Raw genomic sequence first — 17,629 nt, 5'->3', positions numbered from 1 at the left:
GTCACAAAAATAGACTCAGCTTGGGGAAGAGTAATTTATTGTCAATTTAAAATACAGTAGGATGGTAAGAAACAAAGACAAAACTAAAAACACCTTCCCCCCACCCGTCCCTTCTTCCTAGGGTCAATTTCACTCCTTCATTCCTAACTCTTCTACCTTCTCCCTCCCCAAGCAGTGCAGGGTGGATAGGGAATGGGGGTTGCAGTCAGTTCATAAACGTTCATCTCTGCTGCTTGTTCCTCTTCACACTGTTCCCCTGCTCCAACATGGAGTCCCTCCCATGGGATAAAGTCCTTCATGAACTGCTCCAACATAGTTCCTTCTCACAGGCTGCAGCTCTTCAAGAACTGCTCTAGCATGGGTCATTTCCATGGAGTACAGTCCATCTGGAAAAGGCTGCTCCAGTGTGCGTCCTTCATAGGCCACAGTTCCTGCCAGGAACTTGCTCCTGTGTGGGCTTTCCGTGGGCTGCAGCTTCCTTCAGGGCACATCCACCTGTGCAGCATCGGGTCCTCCACAGGCTGCAGTGTGGATATCTTGTCTGGCATGGTCCTCCACGGGCTACAGAGGGACAGCGTGCTCCACCATAGTCTTCTCCATGGGCCGCAGGGGAATCTGCTGCAGTGCCTGGAGCACCTCCTTCTCTTCTTCCCCACTGACCTTGGTCTCTGCAGAGCTGTTTCTCTCACATTTTTCTTCTCTCTCACAGCTGCTGCGTAGCGTTTTTTACCTTTTCTTAAGTATGTTTTCACAAAGGCGCCATCAGCTTTGCTGTTTGGCTTAGCAGTGTCCTGTGGTGGCTCTGTTTGGCTTAGCAGTGTCCTGTGGTGGCTCTGTTTTGGAGCTGGCTGGAACCAGCTGTGTCTGGCATGGGGGAAACCCCTGGCTTCTTCTCACAGAGGCCATCCCTGCAGCTTCCCTGCTACCAAAGCCTTGCCACATAGACCCAATACAATATCATATGTCATGTTTCCTCCTACAGGGTATGTTAACTCCAGGCAGTTTGATGACAAACATATTAGATTGAATTTCCAAGGGGAAAAATGTCCATGTTTCACCTTTAGCACGTTATATAGTGGCTTGATGTGAAATGTTCTTATTCTGGCTGTCTTCTTCAAAGCTGTAATCCTGTTCAGCTGCTCTATATGTTTTTTCACGTTGTCCACACCTGAATCAGTTTTGGGTCAGACAGAAGTGCAAAGTGGAAGTACTTCTGTTTCTCTAATAAGTTCCAAATTCCTACTTCTGTTTGCAGTGCTTTCAAAAAAAAATCCAGGCTTGACCCTATACTGTTGCGTGTATGATCTTGTTGCTTATGGTTTGCAAACACTCCAGTGGTCACAATAGTCTGCAGGCATTGTCTGCCACATATATTAAATAAATAAGAATTATAGTAGGTGACCTTTTGTAACAAATGAGTTCATCGAGGCCAGCTTCGCTCTTTCCTTAATACCCTCCTATGCTGCATGGTTTAAAAAGTCATACAGGCAAAAACCTCTTCATATTGTGATAGTGTTCATTTTCCCTTTAAATATTATCTTCCCTCCAACTATTGTCTTTCTTCCCTCCCCCCAGTTTTCAGTCAAGCTCAAAAAAATAGCCTCACTTTTCTCCCCCACGTGCTTGAATTCAAATGTAAGTGATAATCAATATGGGTGAAACATCAGAAAAGCCCCTGCCAGCCTCTAAGCAGTTATTTGTCCATTTTTGCCTGTACAGTCCGCTGGGTTGCTGTCCGTATTCTTCATTCCCAACGTTTGAAGAGACTATGTTCTAGTTGCATTCTCACAGATAGTCCTACAGAAGTATGAGAAGCAACGCACTTGAGTAAAACGGCTGGAATTTTGCACATGGCTTTTGATGGTCATTCACTTCCCTTTAAAGAACAACATACATTTGGCCTGACTACATCACACTTCTTTTGTGTATCTGTCTGCTGTTCAGCATGGAAGAAAATAATTGTTGGGAAAGAGATTCTTTATGTCTGCCAGACACGTAAGTTTTTACTTCTGACCCTTAAATATCCCTTGAATATGTAATAGATGAGTACCTGATCACTTGCCTTCGTAGTTTAGCTGCATTTTCTAGAATCTTGTTTAGAGAAGTGAAGGTTGGGCCAGAACGTGAGGGATCCTTTGTGAATGCCTGGGGCTAATCAGCATGTGAATCTCATAGGTTGCAAAGTTTCCAGTTCTGGTCCTTGAGAGATTCCAGTTCTAGCCAATTTAGCATTTATATATATGAGGCACATACATGTTGGCGTAATATAAAATACTCTTACAGATTAAATGGTATTGTCATTACAGAATATATGTTGCTAATGAGGCAAGAACTAACACCAAAATAAGGGTTGCTAGCGTGATTGTGAGTGGAGTCACTCTTCAATTCTTTTCAGAGTTCTCTAATATATATTAGAAAAAATATATTCATTTTTAAAACTCCTGCCATTTGAAGTCAAAACTTTCAAAAGTAACTGGTTATTTTGAACTGCTCCATTTTTGAGGTGCATTAGAGAGACCTGCCTTTTCTGAAAATTCTACACAGCCAGATAACGTACATGCAAACAGGAGTTTTGCATTGAAAGTCTTTGTCTAATTTCTTTTTAACCTATGATATGCAGCAGCCCGCTGGGAATATATTTGTTATTTCCAAACAAAATATCAACTTAGCTTCTTTTCTTTTTGATGTCACCTGTCCCTAGGTGTGCCTTCCTTTCAGAGAAGAGGTTCTGGATGATAAAGCACATACCTGAATGAAAACACAAAATGGTGTAAGATCAAGGGAGTAGAGTCCAAAGTGTCTTCAGTTCATTTAGAAGGAACAGTATGCGCCTTCATCTGGGAACCTTGCACAGTTCCTTCCTTGAGCTTAGGAATGGAACACTGCATCACAAAGATGAGATCCTTCAAATTAGTGTTAAAGCCAATGACAGAATGAAGACTTGGCTGTAATGCAGGCAAAGTCCATTCAAATTTTTCAAAAGTATTTTGTTGAGAAGGAGAAGGGTTCTATTTACATGCAGGTTTTGGGGTGGGCTCTTTTTTCACCTCTTTGGATAATCAAGCTGTAAAATTTAGGTATAACTTCTCATACCAGCTTGGAGGAATGAGTGAGGAGGGGTTGCACAGAATGAGAGTATGATCAAATGGGAATTGATTTTCTTTTTTAAAAAATAAAAATCAAATTTCGCTAAGTAGCTGTAAGGCCAGGATCATTGAAGCAATTTTTATATTTTTGTTTTGTATTTTTATGCCTCACACACACAGTGTCTCTTGCAAATTCAATTGTTTGTATTTGAAAGACAGTGGAAATCAAAACAGCTGGTGGTGAACTTCCCTGCAGTGGTCTGCAGGAGATGTGGCAGAGGGAGTTAGAGTTTGTGAAAAGAGCTATACTGATTTGATTTTTTGTTGCCATAGGCATCCCAGTTGTGTTGAGACCCAGCTTTCTGGAAGATGAGATACTTACCTATAAAGAGCACTAGCAGGTACATTTTCAGAACATAGGGGAAGTAGATTGAGAAGGCAAATGGAAATGGTAGCTTGATGGAGTACGTGCCAAAGGATTCAAAATAAGGCAGTGATACACAAATTGCAAATGCTGTAAAATAACATGGTAAATCTTTAGTCAAAGGGAGGTGGAAGGTCATCAAAAAGCTTCATGTAAAAGTCAGTTACCTTTAAGGCACAGATAGCTATATTATATGCTGAATTTACCATGTCATTCCTATGCATATGCACATGTTGTTTTCTCCTTGAGTTTAGTTTTGTAGGTCTGAGGTGCTAATAGCTCTTAATACTAGAATTAACAAGTATTTCCTATTCAATAACAAGTTCTGTCACTCCTGTAGTTGCACTGCTTTCAATATGATCTCAGTGGGTACTTTTCCTGGTTTAAGTATGATAAGCTGCTAAGTATGGCCTGAGCCAGTAAGGTCAGTCTCAGTGGGGGAGAAGGCAGCTTTGGGACTTGCTGTCTAATGTGGACAGTCTGGAATGGAGGGATCCGTGTGTCTTTTGGGGGGGTATTTTCCTGCTTTAGCCAGAAAAATGAATGTTTTCCCATACTGTTAAAAAAACAAAACAAAACCAAAAAAACCCAGACACACAAGCCCCAGAGAACCCCTATTAAGGAAGAAGATATAGAAAAGAGAAAGATAGGTGACATACAGGTTATTATGAGAGTACATAAACACTTATGACTACTTAGGCAACACAAAAAGAAATATCTTAAACACAAATGACAATTGAACTGATCAAATTTTATTGAAGAAGATTAAGGAAGCGAGTCATTGGTACCTTTCCCATCTTCTTACCTTTAGCCAGAACTGAAAGGGGATAGAGCGGGATGCACAATGAGAAGTTGAGCCATGTCAGTGGTAGGTAGTATATTCCCATCCTTGCTAACATGTTATAAGTGTACCTGCAGCAAGAGTAACAGCAGATGAGCTCAGAGGGAATGATCATGTCTTTAAATTAAAGATGTATTATTGAAAAATCCAAGGGAATTGCAGAAGAGCTTGGAGCTGCCTATCTGAGAAAATTTCAGAGCAATACTGCAACAGTTTTTTTCAGGCTCTAATTGATGTCTGAAAGTAGATGGTTCATTGTTTCGGAAGGGTTGTCTGTGGTGCTACCCTAGAGCGGGCAGACAGCAATACAGCCCTCCAGTCCGAAGACCCTGTGAGAAACCATCATGTTTTCATATTGATCCATCAGAAAATGAATTTCAGATAGGGGTGTTACAACTGAGAGGGGCAGGCAGAATGACTGTTGCTTGGGACTGAGAAAATGCTGATTTATGACTGCTGAACTAGCTAAACCACTGCTGGAGGAGGCTAAACAGCAAGGTAATCGCAGGTACTTAATCTTCTGTAGTACGGCTGCCCCTCCGCTGGGCCTCAGAAGGGGTAGTAGATGCAAAAAAAGCACTTGCGCTCCAATGTATTGCAGTGTTTTATTCTTACTGTGGCTATTACTGTTGCTCACTGGGAGACCAGAATGCCTAGGACTTCAGTCTCCAAACGTGAGCTAATCCTAGCTAGTTTGGTCTAAAAGTGGTACAGCAGCTTTCGAAACACCAGAGAAACAGGTCTGATTGCATTTTTGGTCAGCTGAAAGGCTTTTTGCCCTGTGGTCTTGCTAGAGATATGAAAATAAGGATTTTTAAGCCACTGTTAGCCAGGAATGTTTCTGACAGATGGAACCAGCATTAAACAAACTTTCTGTATTCCCTTCTTATTAATTCATTTGACTAATTTTGCATCATTCCTGGACTGTAGAAGAGTGTGATAGGCTATAAATGTGCCATCTTCTCTCAAGTTTGCCCTCTGCAACCTCAGGATTGTGTCAGGGTTTTTTTATTATTGCTTTTAAGGCATAATCTCAGCCCAATACAAAAAGGAAACAGCCGCTCCCTCTCTATACACCTTCTTGGGCTGTTTAGGGTATAAGCAGGAAAGATCAGATATAGAAAACCTTGCAAAATTTGCTCTCAGTGTATCATTAGCCATAATGCCCAGGATATTTATGTCCCTGAAGAACTATGTGGAAGAACTTCTAATAGTTCAAGACTAGTTGGCTAAGGGATGGGATAGATTTGTATACGCTTGTAGACATGACGGCTTCTTTGAGATGCTAGAACATGGCACAGATGCTGTAAAATAAATCGGGTAAGAATCCTAAATCTGGATGAGTTGTACTATGCATGATTATTTGAATTGGTCATTTGCTGCTACAGACCACAGTATCTTGCCTATTAAATGGTTGCTGTTATTGCTATGATGCTGGACTGTGTTCTTTAGCAATAATAGAAAATAATGATGCATTGATAGGACTATTATGCACTGACAGGACTTCACAGCCAATATTGTTTACACTTTGGGCCTCTCTCCAGCTGGACAGAACCCTTTCATTTAAGATTACGTTCTATTGTTTTAGCTTTACATACTTCAAAAACAAATGGGATGGAGCAAAATCCAAATAATACAAATAGTAGTTTATTAACACATGTACAAATACTCTGAAGCTGACTTAAAATCTTCCGTGTCAATCCTACCTGACACTTTACTTCTTCAGATCTCTTTTATAACATACATTTCCTTTGCTGCCTAAATCCATATTCCCCAGTCAGTCCCCAGAGCAATGTATTTAAAATAGCAGAAAGCTATTTTAGCAGAAAGAAAAAGAGAAAGTAAAGAATTTTGCTCCCATACAGAGGTTGCAGTGAGGGCTGTGTCTTGTTAAAATGCTTCTTAATTCCATATGTCTTCCCTGCTGTAAGTCTACAAACTGAGGTCCATAGAGGCTTAAGTTACATTTAGAAATGTTACTGACTTCAGATATAGATGAAAAAGTAATGTGGAATTTTCACCATTATACTTTTACCACAGGGAGGTACTGGTAACCTTCCACCATACAAAATTTTTGAGATAAAAATCCTGAATTGTATTCCTATCCATTTTGTCTCATGTGCATTGTCCCTGCGATGTGATATATGCCCTGCTACACCAAAATTCTCAATCTCTGCAGCAGGAGCTCTTGGCTTTTTGGAAAGCACAGTGCAATTAACCCAGAACAGTCTTTCTGTCTTAGTAAGAAGTTCTGCCGGTGCTGCCTTACTGTGCTATCAATCTTGGATTGAAGTGAGATGTTGAAACAAACAAACAAAAAAAAAGCAATAGGATTGTAAATCAGTTTCAGAAATTGCTGTTACCTGGGAGGTAGTTGTGATTTCCTTCTCAATTTTTGTTAAAAATTAGGTCAAAGCCTTTGAACTACAAATGTTAATGCAATGATTAACTTCTGTAAGTCACTCTGCCTCTCAACTATGCGGATTTTTGTAAAAATCAGTAAGTAGCTTATAAGGTCCAAGCTTTTATTTAAAATGGATAATATGATTTTCTACCAATTTCAAAATAAATGAGCCTGCAGCACAGTGGGGGTGGCGTTCTGCTCTCAAGAATGACCCATTTTCCCCTCATGGTTTCACCATTGACTCCTTACCTGACCACATCTAATAAATTCCAAAGGAAAAATAAAACACACACGACATATTTCCCTTGAACTTCTTCCTGACTGTTGATCACGACAAATAAAACAATTATTCTCTCAGTGATCTGAAAAGAAAAAAGAATTGTGAATTCAGGTAGCCCCTTCTATAGCTCTCATTTCTGTGCCATTTTGGCAAAAGAGGAGACCACAGGTGAGTCCAATTTGCTTTACACAAATGCTCCAGTGAACGTTTCACTTCTTGGCCTGCTTTTATTCAAGACCCCATTGGCCTCCAGCTCGGGGAACTGGAAACTGTTGGCTGCAGCATCATAGATGTGCTGTGGTAAGGGTGGAAGTTTGCTTGCCAATGGGGATGACTTGGGTTTGTCACCCAGGAAACCTGTGGATGAGCCAGCTGAGGTCATGGGAGCAAGGACTTCTCCCACTGCACCCCAGTGCCTGGACAGCCGGCGGGGGTAAGCTTCCTTGCTTGTAGGCTGCATGGGAGGTCATGGGATACAGAGGGCCCTTGGGTGGGTAGTATGCCAGACAGTGTTAATCTCACAGTCCCAGCTCCGCTTTCCATAGCGTGAAGATCTGCATCCCAAGGGATCTCTCTCACGTGAGATTTGCAGAAAGGAGGAGGAAAAGTAGAATTGCTTGGTTTTCTTTCCTTCTTATTCCTGGCTAGGAGAAGTGGGTTTAAGCTTGTCATTTATGTGAATTATTGCCATAATATTTATGTCATAACGTTTTTCTAGTGGTTGAACCTTACCAACCCACAAGGTATGCCTATACAAATGAAAAGATATACAAGTGGATTAAACAGTCTCCAGCTTAAAAAAAAACTCTGGCAATACTAAAGCTTGAGAAATTTTAAAAAGTGTGTCTTTTTGCAGCTTTCTTGGACCGGCTTCCTATTGGTATCCATGCCCTGCCCTGTAAAATAAATCTATCTGTAGTATTCAGTACTGCCAACAGTTGCTTGTGAAACTCTCCCAGTACAGTACCGGTTCACTCTGATTAACACTATTTGGAAGTGTTGAAGGAGAAAACATGCGTCTATTCCATTGGTATGAATCAGTATAGCTTCACTGGGGTTTTTTATACCCACTGCCATCTCTGCCATAAGGTACCTTAGGTTTAATGATTTTATGGGTTAAGATGTCAAGTCAGTGAAAAGTAATGAAATGAAAATGGATTAACAAGGTGGTTTTTGTAAGTGCAGTCTTTCTTCACTGGTTTCCCCCTTCCCCTTACTCCTACCTTAAACGAAATAAGAACTTGGCCTCTCAGTAAGTTTGTGCGGTAGGTTTTGCTACATGTTTACTGGTTCTGCATGGAACGTTTTGGCAACAGACTTTTTTTGCAAACCACATCTGTCAGATAAATCAGCCATCACTTCACTATTCAGCAAAATTACGTGAGAGCAATTTTTCGTACAGGAAGAGAGCATGTCCATCCCCTAGGGATCTGGTTCCTCATCTTGAAAAGCACTGAGGGGCCACAACAGATAAAAATGGTTTTGCTGCCTCTCACTTTGCCCTGATTGTCATCTTGTGCTGCTGATCCCACTGTTCCCTAACTGAGGAACTGATTTCTAAGAAGGTCAGATGTTGACAGACTTCCATATAGACGGGCCAGGAAACAGAGAGTGAGAGGTAGTAAGTCCTGTGTTTGTATGCTGATGCTGAGGAACCTGGCAAGAAAATGAGGGAACTGGAAGTATTGTTGCAGGATCTGAAACCAGATACAACAGAGATGGGAGAAGCATGGTGGGACAACCATCACAAGAGGGAATTCAAAACAAAGGTAAAAGCAGTGTGAGCATTGAACGGGATTGTGTGCTAGAGAGAATAAATAAATAGAACCTGAGTTAAAATAATTTTGGTGAAGGGTGGTAAAGGAGTGCACCATTGGTGGTGCAGGCATTTGGTTACTGACCCTAAAATCAGACTGGGATGTGTGGAGAGAGTTCTGCAATATTGTCTCAGCTGCCCTTATGAGAGAGATTTCAGGGAATTGTCTCGCCTAGAGACCAAAGCTTTATCATCATAATGAAAAGGTGGACGCGTTTTCAGATGTGAGAGCTGGCAGATTTTCCAAACAGTCACTTGCTTTTCAAGAGGTGGCTGGGTGGAAAAGTGCTAGAGAACAGCATGGGTCAAGTGATCAGGAGCTGATCCCATTTCAGTGAGAGAAAAGGATAAGCAGTAGATGGGTAGCTACCATCCCCAGTTTCAAAAGGATGAGCACTGGCCAATGAGACAGAGTGGCTATGGAGACCAACCCTTCAGCCTCATGGTCTGGGACTCGAAGAGGCTGTGGATTTCCTTCTCTCCCCAGGGCACAAGGAGATGCACATGAGGCAGTGAGTATCACCTAGCTGGGGCTCAGCAGATTTCCTCCATCAGAGGATTCATGTTTGGGAAGGGGACCAGTGGAGGCACTAAGCCTCACTAGTTGCAGATGATGGAAGTCAGTAATCAGACTGCGTAAAGTAGGCTAAGCACCTGCAAGAGCAGGGAACTGGACCTGACACAAAGAAAGTCCCCTGTAGGTCTTCTGTTCCTGTTAGACTGCAGTCTCAGTCAGCAAACAATGGGATGCACAAAGCAGCCATCAGAGGCCAAAACTGAAAACTGCCTGTGGCCTTGCTCTGGAGCACAGCTGCGGGGCAGGACACAGGCCTGGCTGCTCCGGGCAATTGTCCTGTCCTCATGAGGACAGACAGTAGCATCCTACCTCTTTCCTGTGTAAATTAGGAGGTTGCCTACCTGCCTGCCTTTATTCCCTTTCAAGACATTGTGCTCTTTTCTTTCATAGTACTCACACCTTTAGGTAACCCACACAAATCAAAGGTAGATGCAGGGGTTAGTCAGAGGCTGGGGACCTTTTCAGCGAAGTGACAAGGCGGGGTGCTACTTGAAGAAGACGAGATTTCAGGAAATGTTTGTTGGTGTTGTGCCCCATACACACACCTCTGTATACATATATACATGGAATCATGTACATATATAAATATACACGCATACATGTATGCATATACACACATATATGTACACACATATATATAAAAAGCATGTGCTGCTGCTCAGCCACAGCTCATTTCTTCTGTGGATCATCTGTCCTTGCATGAATGAAAATATGATATTCTCTGTTGCTACTCTCTTGCTTTAAAAAAAAAACACCCCAAAACTAGAAGTCCTATGTTTTCGTGTTCATGAAAAGGAAGTGTGTGCTGACACCTCACAAAGCATAAATATAATGGTTTCATTTTTCATTCCTTCTTGTTCTTTGTGTTAAACTGGAATTTCCTTCCTCTCCCAGCACTGGTGTCTCACAGGGTACAGCAAATTCTGTAGAATGGCATAAGTTTCCGCAAGGCAGCCTAGGCATTTGAAGCAAGTAAGTGAAACAGCAAATTAGACTAGCTGAGGCTAGGGCAGGAACAGGCAGCACATTCACTTCTGTTTTTTAATAACCGTGACTGTGCAGTATCATACTTGGTACCTGGAACCCTTACATAGCTGTTTGAGTTAGTGAATATTTTAAAAAAAGAGTAAGAAAAGTGCTACTAAATATTTAGATTAAGTTAAAAATTAATGTTTTTATTACAAAGCCGTAGTACATTGCTTTTGATCTGGTAAATCCAATCCTGTTTGCACAGGATGAAGAACTGGTGTTTTGTTCACAAAAATGCCAGTCTTTTCTTACATCTTTCCTACTCTCTTCCTTGTTAAAGTACCAGTCCCATCAGCCTTTACTCCCTGGCTAGAGTACTAAATTGCATTATCCTCTGTTTTGGCAACTGCAATGACATATGACACGTTCTCCTGTCCTCCTCTCAATCATTCAAGCTGCAAATGCCTTGAGAGACATCACTTGACACCAACTTTGTGACTTTCCCTTGTCTTCCCTTCTTCCAGAGCATCCATCACACAGGACTCATCTTTCTTTCATGGTGTGACTTGGCCTTGGCCTACCTAACCCTTCACAGGTGCCTGGTGGCCTGAGACTTTGTCCTTCAATGAGGCCATCCTGAATGGGTTTTTGCAGAAAACACCTCTGAGTTTGCTTTTCCACTATCTGTAATGTGTGTCCCAAAGCGTTCCTTGTAAATGCTACTAAACCACAATAAATGGGATATTAGGCAGAAATCCTTCATTCAAACTCTGCTTAAATCTTGCCTCTGCTATAATGCCTACAAAACAACAAACTACCACAGGGGTGCTTTCACAGCTTGTTTTATTCAAGGTAGCATTACCTCCACCCATGTGCTTCCTTGACATTGCCAGAGCCACCTGTTCTCTCATCTTAGAGATCACCTGAGATGAACTTCACTGTGGATGTACACGTGTGTGCATGGCCTGAGGGATGCATCTAGGGATATGTTTTAAGCTTAGAGTTGGAACAGGTGGTGGGAATGCAGAACAGGGCAGCCACTATCAAATTCTTGCAGCTTTACCAGTGCCCTGACTATGTGCACTAGTCCAGTAGGCTGCAGTAAGGTAAGCATCTCCAACTGTCCTTCCTGAGTTCATTGTGGAAGTTCTTTTTTTTTTTTTTCGTGAGAGGCAGGGAGGAAAGTGTGGCAAGGCACATGGGAGTACCATTGGCACACAACTGCTTAACCTGCACTCTCACAGCAAAAGCAGGGCAACCCAAGTGAAAGCAGACTCTACACCAAAGCAGGGCATCCCAAGTGAAAGCAGAGTCTACACCAAAGAGCTTGTACGCCTTGCTTGGACAGCATGAGACCCCTGCTAACATCAAGGCAACAGAGTTGTGTTTGTGGTGAGAGAACACTTGGGGAAAGAATGAAGTAAGGATCCAAAGCTATCTTTGTTGTGAGGCAAATGTTTGGAGTCACAGTGCCATATCGTTCCCTCACCCACCTTCTCTATGCTGCCCTGGAGAGTACTGCAGTAATTGCACTGCCCAAGAAAGGTCACAGTTTTCTTGCACAGAATATCCGTTTCATATCTAGTGTCTTTTGTGGTGACACAGAGCAGTATTTGTGCAGGCTTCCCTGATCTCTGCTCCTGTAGGGCTGGGTAGGAAAGGAATGGACTATGTCAGGGCTGGGGAATGTGTAAACTCTGCCAGGACAAGCCTTGCTTTAATGACTGTTAGCATTAGCAGGCTGCTCTTCTCTCCAAGAGATGACATGAGATTTGTTACAGGACACATTAGATGATAGGATACTTTCCCCCCCCCCAGATTAGTGTAAAAGTGTGTAGATTTAGGCAGGGAAAAACAGTTAATTGCATTTTGATGAATTTGCTACCGTACTTAGTGAGCAGCATAAAGAACAGAGATCTGTATTAGTCAATCAATTTCTAATGGAGATTTAAAAAGAGGAACATCTTCACCCATGCAATATGTCATTTGACAAAAATGGGCTATCCAGAAAACTAAAAACATAACTAACTACTCTTAGTCTTCTACCTTCTGACTGCTGAGAGCAGTATGAGTTTCACCATTATTCAAATACTAAGGATTGGAAAGGTTTGAAGGTAAACTCAAGTCAACATTTTTACTTTTTCCAATGCATTAAGAAAATACCAAAACCTGAGATTAACTCCCAACAGAAAACAAGAGTGTGGTAAGGAAAATGTCAGAGAATCATCTTGTTTTCTGCTATAGCATGTGATCTTTTGGCTGGTTGTCTGCCTACAGCTGAACATATGCCCTGTAAACCCCTTAACAGCGTCAGAACTTCTGGATGTTGCCACAATTTGTCCATGTCTGGGTTTGAGAGAGCAGAGACCCTTACAGCAAGAATATGACAATTCTCCTTTCTTTCCCCTCCCAGCATTAATTATTCTTCAGTCCCTGTCATGGTTTAAACCCAGTCAGCAACTAAGCACCATGCAGCCGCTTCCCCTTTCCCCCTCCCAGTGGGATGAGGAGGTGGGAAAAAAAAAAAAAGGTAAAGCTCATGGGTTGAGATAAGAACAGTTTAATAACTAAAGTAAAATAAAATACACTACTAACTAAGAATAATAATAAAATAATTATAATAATTGTAATGAAAAGGAATATAACAAAAAAAAGAGAGAACTAAAACCCAAGAAAAGACAAGTGATGCACAATGCAATTGCTCACCACCCACTGACGGATGCCCCAGCACTGATCCGCCCCTCCCGGCCAACTCCCCCTGGTTTATGTACTGGGCATGATGTTCTATGGTATGGAATATCCCTTTGGCTAGTTTGGGTCAGCTGTCCTGGCTATGCTCCCTCCCAGCTTCTTGCACACCTGCTTGCTGGCAGAGCATGGGAAACTGAAAAATCCTTAACTTAAGCACTACTTAGCAACAACTAAAACATCAGTGTGTTATCAACATTATTCTCACACTAAATCCAAAACGCAGCACTGTACCAGCTAGTAAGAAGAAAATTAACTCCATCCCAGCCGAAACCAGGACAGTCCCTTAATTTCTCTTTCTTAATCAATTCTTTTCCTTCCACACTCCGTGACTGCCAGCAAACCCTGTTTCAGGAGGCTTGATATGCTGGTGGTTTTCACTGCCATCCCTTTGCTACCCCACAAAATCTTGTCTTGCACTTGTCTACAAAATAAATATGCACTTGTCAGTGAGGAAATGGCATGGAAAAGAATTAGCTACTGAAACTTAGGCTCTGAAATGTCGTCTTCTGGCTGTAAACAAGTTGGCTGGGGAGGTAGTATCCTCAGCCACCTATGGTGCCCTAGAAATGGGGGCTGCCCCATTTCTGCAGGTGGCTGCTCCTCTGGACATCTTCCAGGTCCCTGCTGTTGTGGGCTGTGCGTGGGGCACTCACTATTCAGTTTCACTCAAAAAGAAAAAAGTTGAGAGAGCAGCTCTTTCCCAATCCAGTTCTGAGGGCTCAGTTCCTGCAGTTAGCATGCCATTAGCAGATGAAGCTCCCTGAGGAAGGGTGCAGGTGGACCATTCAGGATAGTTCAGCCTGGGCTTGTCCCCAGGGGCAGCCATGGCTGAAGTGTGTAGGTCATGTGTCCTGGTTTCGGCTGGGACAGAGTTAATTTTCTTCTTAGTAGCTGCTACAGTGCTGTGTTTTGGACTTAGTGTGAGAATGATGTTGATAACACTCCGATGTTTTAGTTGTTGCTAAGTAGCGCTTATCTTCAGCCAAGGACTTTCCAGTTTCCCGTGCTCTGCCAGTAAGCAGGTGTGCAAGAAGCTGGGAGGGAGCATAGCCGGGGCAGCTGACTTGAACTAGCCGAAGGGGTATTCCATACCATGGAACGTCATGCCCAGTATATAAACAGGGGGGAGTTGGCTGGGCAGCGCGGATCGTGGCTCGGGAACTAACTGGGCATCGGTCAGCGGGTGGTGAGCAATTGCATTGTGCATCACTGGTGGTTTTTTGTTTGGTTGGTTGGTTTTTTTTTTTCCCTTCCTCCCCCCCCTTTTTGTTATATTCCTTTTCATTACTATTATTATTATTATATATTTCATTATTACTATTGTTAGTATTATATTTTACTTTAGTTATTAAACTGTTCTTATCTCAACCCACGAGTTTTACTTTTTTTTTTCCCCCTCTTTCCTCCTCCTCACCCCACTGGGAGGGGGAAGGGGGAAGCAGCTGCGTGGTGCTTAGTTGCTGGCTAGGGTTAAACCACGACAGTCATGGAAGGAGGGTCTTGAGAAATGGACTTACCTGCAAAGACCTGGGGAAGAGACGGCTTTTATCAATGCCAATGAGGATGTGTAGGATCTCCAATACAGATAACAACTGGCAAAGGCGCATTACAAGTCCTATGGAGTAAAATGTGTCGGCCAACGAATCTACAAAGTGAAGAGGAAAATTAGAGGGTGATTATATAGTAAAAGTCTGGACCAACTACTGGGTTTGCTCTTGCCCTGTCACCACTGGAGATGACAAGAAATAAAGTTCACACAGTACCAAACTTTTGGGTAGCAGAAGCAAAAGCTTTGGGGAGGGGAGGAGGCAGTCCACCCTGTGTGTGTGGCTCTGATATAGAGGCAGGAAGCTGAGAAAAGAATGGGATCCCCTATTCTTGATGTGCTGGCAAACACTGTGCAGCATGTGTTGGTTTAGAGATACCACTTTAGGATATTTCTAAATATGAGGAAATGTTGAGGAAATGTATGAGGAATGTCTAAACATGAGAAGATGTTGAGTTCCTGCCTGTATCTGTATCCATGGCACTTCCTAAAACAAGTAGACCACAAAGTAGGTATTTTATGTGCTTACAACTGTGCACCATTATAAATAATTTTAAATTTCCAGTCACTAGTTTTTTATTTTTGTGCCTTAACCCCAGGCAACAGAAAGAGAAATATGTTGTAATGTTTTTGGAGCTAGTCATGTGCAATAGCCACAAAGATACTCCCTCCTAGTGTCTTCAATAAGATTAATATTCACCATAATGACTGGACCTAGTCACATTTAGGTTTATGTCTAAGTCAAATGTAACTAGCATGCTGCTGAATATTAAAGCTCATTAGCAAAATAAGAGCTTCATTCCTGATGTGATACAGGCAGAACATAGGTACTAGTAATTTGTTCATCCTTTTTAATGGAAGAAACAGTGTTTTTCTAATTAAAATTATGGCCCCTGGTATTGGATGTACACCTATTCAGAATCTTAACTTTATCTCTAATTTGATGTTTCTGTGTGTCACTGCCTCTTAAAATGTTTAAGGAAAATATAGAAGGAATCCTACCTTTTCCAAATGACATGAACCTGATGATCATGTTTGTAAATATCCATGAATGTCCACAGAATTGCATTAAGTCATACACAAAGAGGTAGGCGTTCATGATAAAGCTGTGGAGGTGAAAATGATAAAGCAAACAGTATGACTTACCACAACATTCAAGCTTTTTGACCTGTAGAAATTGCACCCTCTTTCGACATGTTAGTAAATCAAAGGAAAACAGCTGAAATGTAAACAGATCAGTGAAAACTGTGTCTGTCAGTGGTCACAGAACAGTACTCTCCCTAATGGATCAAAGGCTCCCTTTGCTGGTATATCTAGGATATGCCCAGAAAATTTTCTGAGTTTCCACCAGTGATTAGGGTGATCTGTGGCCATACAGTGAAATTTGTGCCACCAGAGCAAAAAGTAACTAAAGACACTCCACTGAGTGCTGGATTCAAGCCTGAGCCCCTTGGGATGGCTCTGCCTTGATCATGGGACCAGAGTCAAGGGACTGCTGGGGTCGCACCGACTCCAGCCCTGCTGAGGGCCTTGGACTCCCGCAGACACTACCCTTGGCATTTCTGCATCTGGGTGAGGTTTATCCTGTTCTTCCCAGAAGACGTGCATCTAACATGCGCTCAAGACAGCTTAAAGTACAATGCAAATAATTTGCAGTGTCTCCAGCAGACAGCATAGTTGTAAGTATTTATAAAAATGTAGGTGAAGAAATGGAGAAGAAAGCCACATTTCAATCTGCTTTTATTTGATGCAGTCTGAAGGATATCTGCCTTTCTCTTTTTTAACCAACTTGCTCTACAGGTTTTCGAGATACACATTAAATTAGGGTCTTTGTCTTTCTTCACAGCCTGTTTCAAGTTGCATTTAATAAAGTGAACCTTCTCCTGTTGGAGCAGACTAACTTTTGTAGCTATTCTAACCTAATTTTCATAGGTAATGTGACTTTTTGCAAAACTTCATAGGCTCTGGAGATGATACTTCATTTCCCTTTCCCATAAATGTATTTTCTTTTGACTTATTCCAGAGAGAGAGGCTTGCCTGTCCTCCAGCTATGAAAAGGACTGTCTATGTTTTTGGGAAATGAATTTGTTAATTTTGTACTAGAATTTATCTCCTGTGTTTGACCAATTAATTTCCTGCCCCAATAAGCAGTAAGATCTCTTTAAGTTGCCCCTTGATCCAGTGTGTTCATGTGGTATGTCTCTGCCATCAAACTTGATTTCATTTGTATCTGTACATTAACAAACACAGTGAATTTCTGTGTTTAGAAATATCTAAATATGATAAATGCATATACTTCATTCCCAGCATTGGACCAAGACCATAAATAACAATACACACTTCTGTAAATTGATCTAGATAAACTGCTCTTCTAATTTTTTATTCTAAGTATATCCTAGGAAGGTCACAGAAAATGCCTTTCTTCCTCTCTTCCTGTTATGCAGGATGGCTGCTATTCACATCATCACTTCTACAGGGACAGAAAGATTTTTTGGCATAATATACCTCCCAAGAGACATCAGTGCCCTTTGATACTATGAAAATAAGACATATGAGGACCCAGACAAAGGAATCTATTCCATAAACACTCCTTTTGGGAAAAGTATGATACAACCGAATTGGACTGAAGTCCAGTGAGCTCTATAAATATTGACCCAAATTCCCATCTGCTTTATTACTGAATGACACTTTGTTCTCTCCTGTGGTAAGAAAAAAAGATGGGACATTGTACATTACAAGAAGGCAAAAAATTAAGAACATTGTTCTGATTTAAGAAACAGCCTTATTACTGGACAGGTAGGAATTACTGTAATGGGTATGAAAGTTATAGGAACAGTTATAAAAATCTTGAGGCTTTCCAGTCAGCACCTCCACCAGTCTCTTTGGTCTGATATTGCCATGTGGGCTTTGCACAGGATGCAAGCTGAGCATATGG

General features: G+C 41.8%; 1 protein-coding gene across 1 annotated transcript; it reads right to left on the bottom strand.

Annotated features, from left to right (window-relative positions):
• Window positions 1–2,622: 2,622 nt before the first annotated feature.
• On the bottom strand, window positions 2,623–15,742 carry HACD4 (3-hydroxyacyl-CoA dehydratase 4). Its single transcript, XM_050912969.1, has 6 exons — window positions 15,697–15,742; window positions 14,666–14,793; window positions 7,005–7,117; window positions 4,316–4,422; window positions 3,469–3,600; window positions 2,623–2,748 (listed from the first exon to the last, which is right to left on the bottom strand). The coding sequence occupies exons 1-6, from the start codon at window positions 15,725–15,727 to the stop codon at window positions 2,666–2,668; spliced, it is 594 nt and encodes a 197-aa protein (XP_050768926.1). The 5' UTR covers window positions 15,728–15,742; the 3' UTR covers window positions 2,623–2,665.
• Between the last annotated feature and the right edge of the window lie 1,887 nt (window positions 15,743–17,629).

Source organism: Gymnogyps californianus, chromosome Z (genome assembly GCF_018139145.2).
Source record: "Gymnogyps californianus isolate 813 chromosome Z, ASM1813914v2, whole genome shotgun sequence".
Classification (NCBI taxonomy): domain Eukaryota; kingdom Metazoa; phylum Chordata; class Aves; order Accipitriformes; family Cathartidae; genus Gymnogyps; species Gymnogyps californianus.
The sequence above is the reverse complement of the archived record's forward strand: the minus strand, read 5'-3'. Positions and strand labels throughout refer to the sequence as shown.

What these genes read in the sequence shown, in the direction of transcription:
- HACD4 (XM_050912969.1), bottom strand. Translation starts at nt 15,727, where the DNA reads ATGATCATCAGGTTCATGTCATTTGGAAAAG. An exon ending in TCTTCCCCAGGTCTTTGCAG is followed by an intron (nt 7,118 to 14,665) that starts GTAAGTCCATTT and finishes TTTTCTTTTCAG; the next exon opens with ATCACTGAGAGAATAATTGT. An exon ending in AATTTATTAGATGTGGTCAG is followed by an intron (nt 4,423 to 7,004) that starts GTAAGGAGTCAA and finishes CTCTTGCTGCAG; the next exon opens with GTACACTTATAACATGTTAG.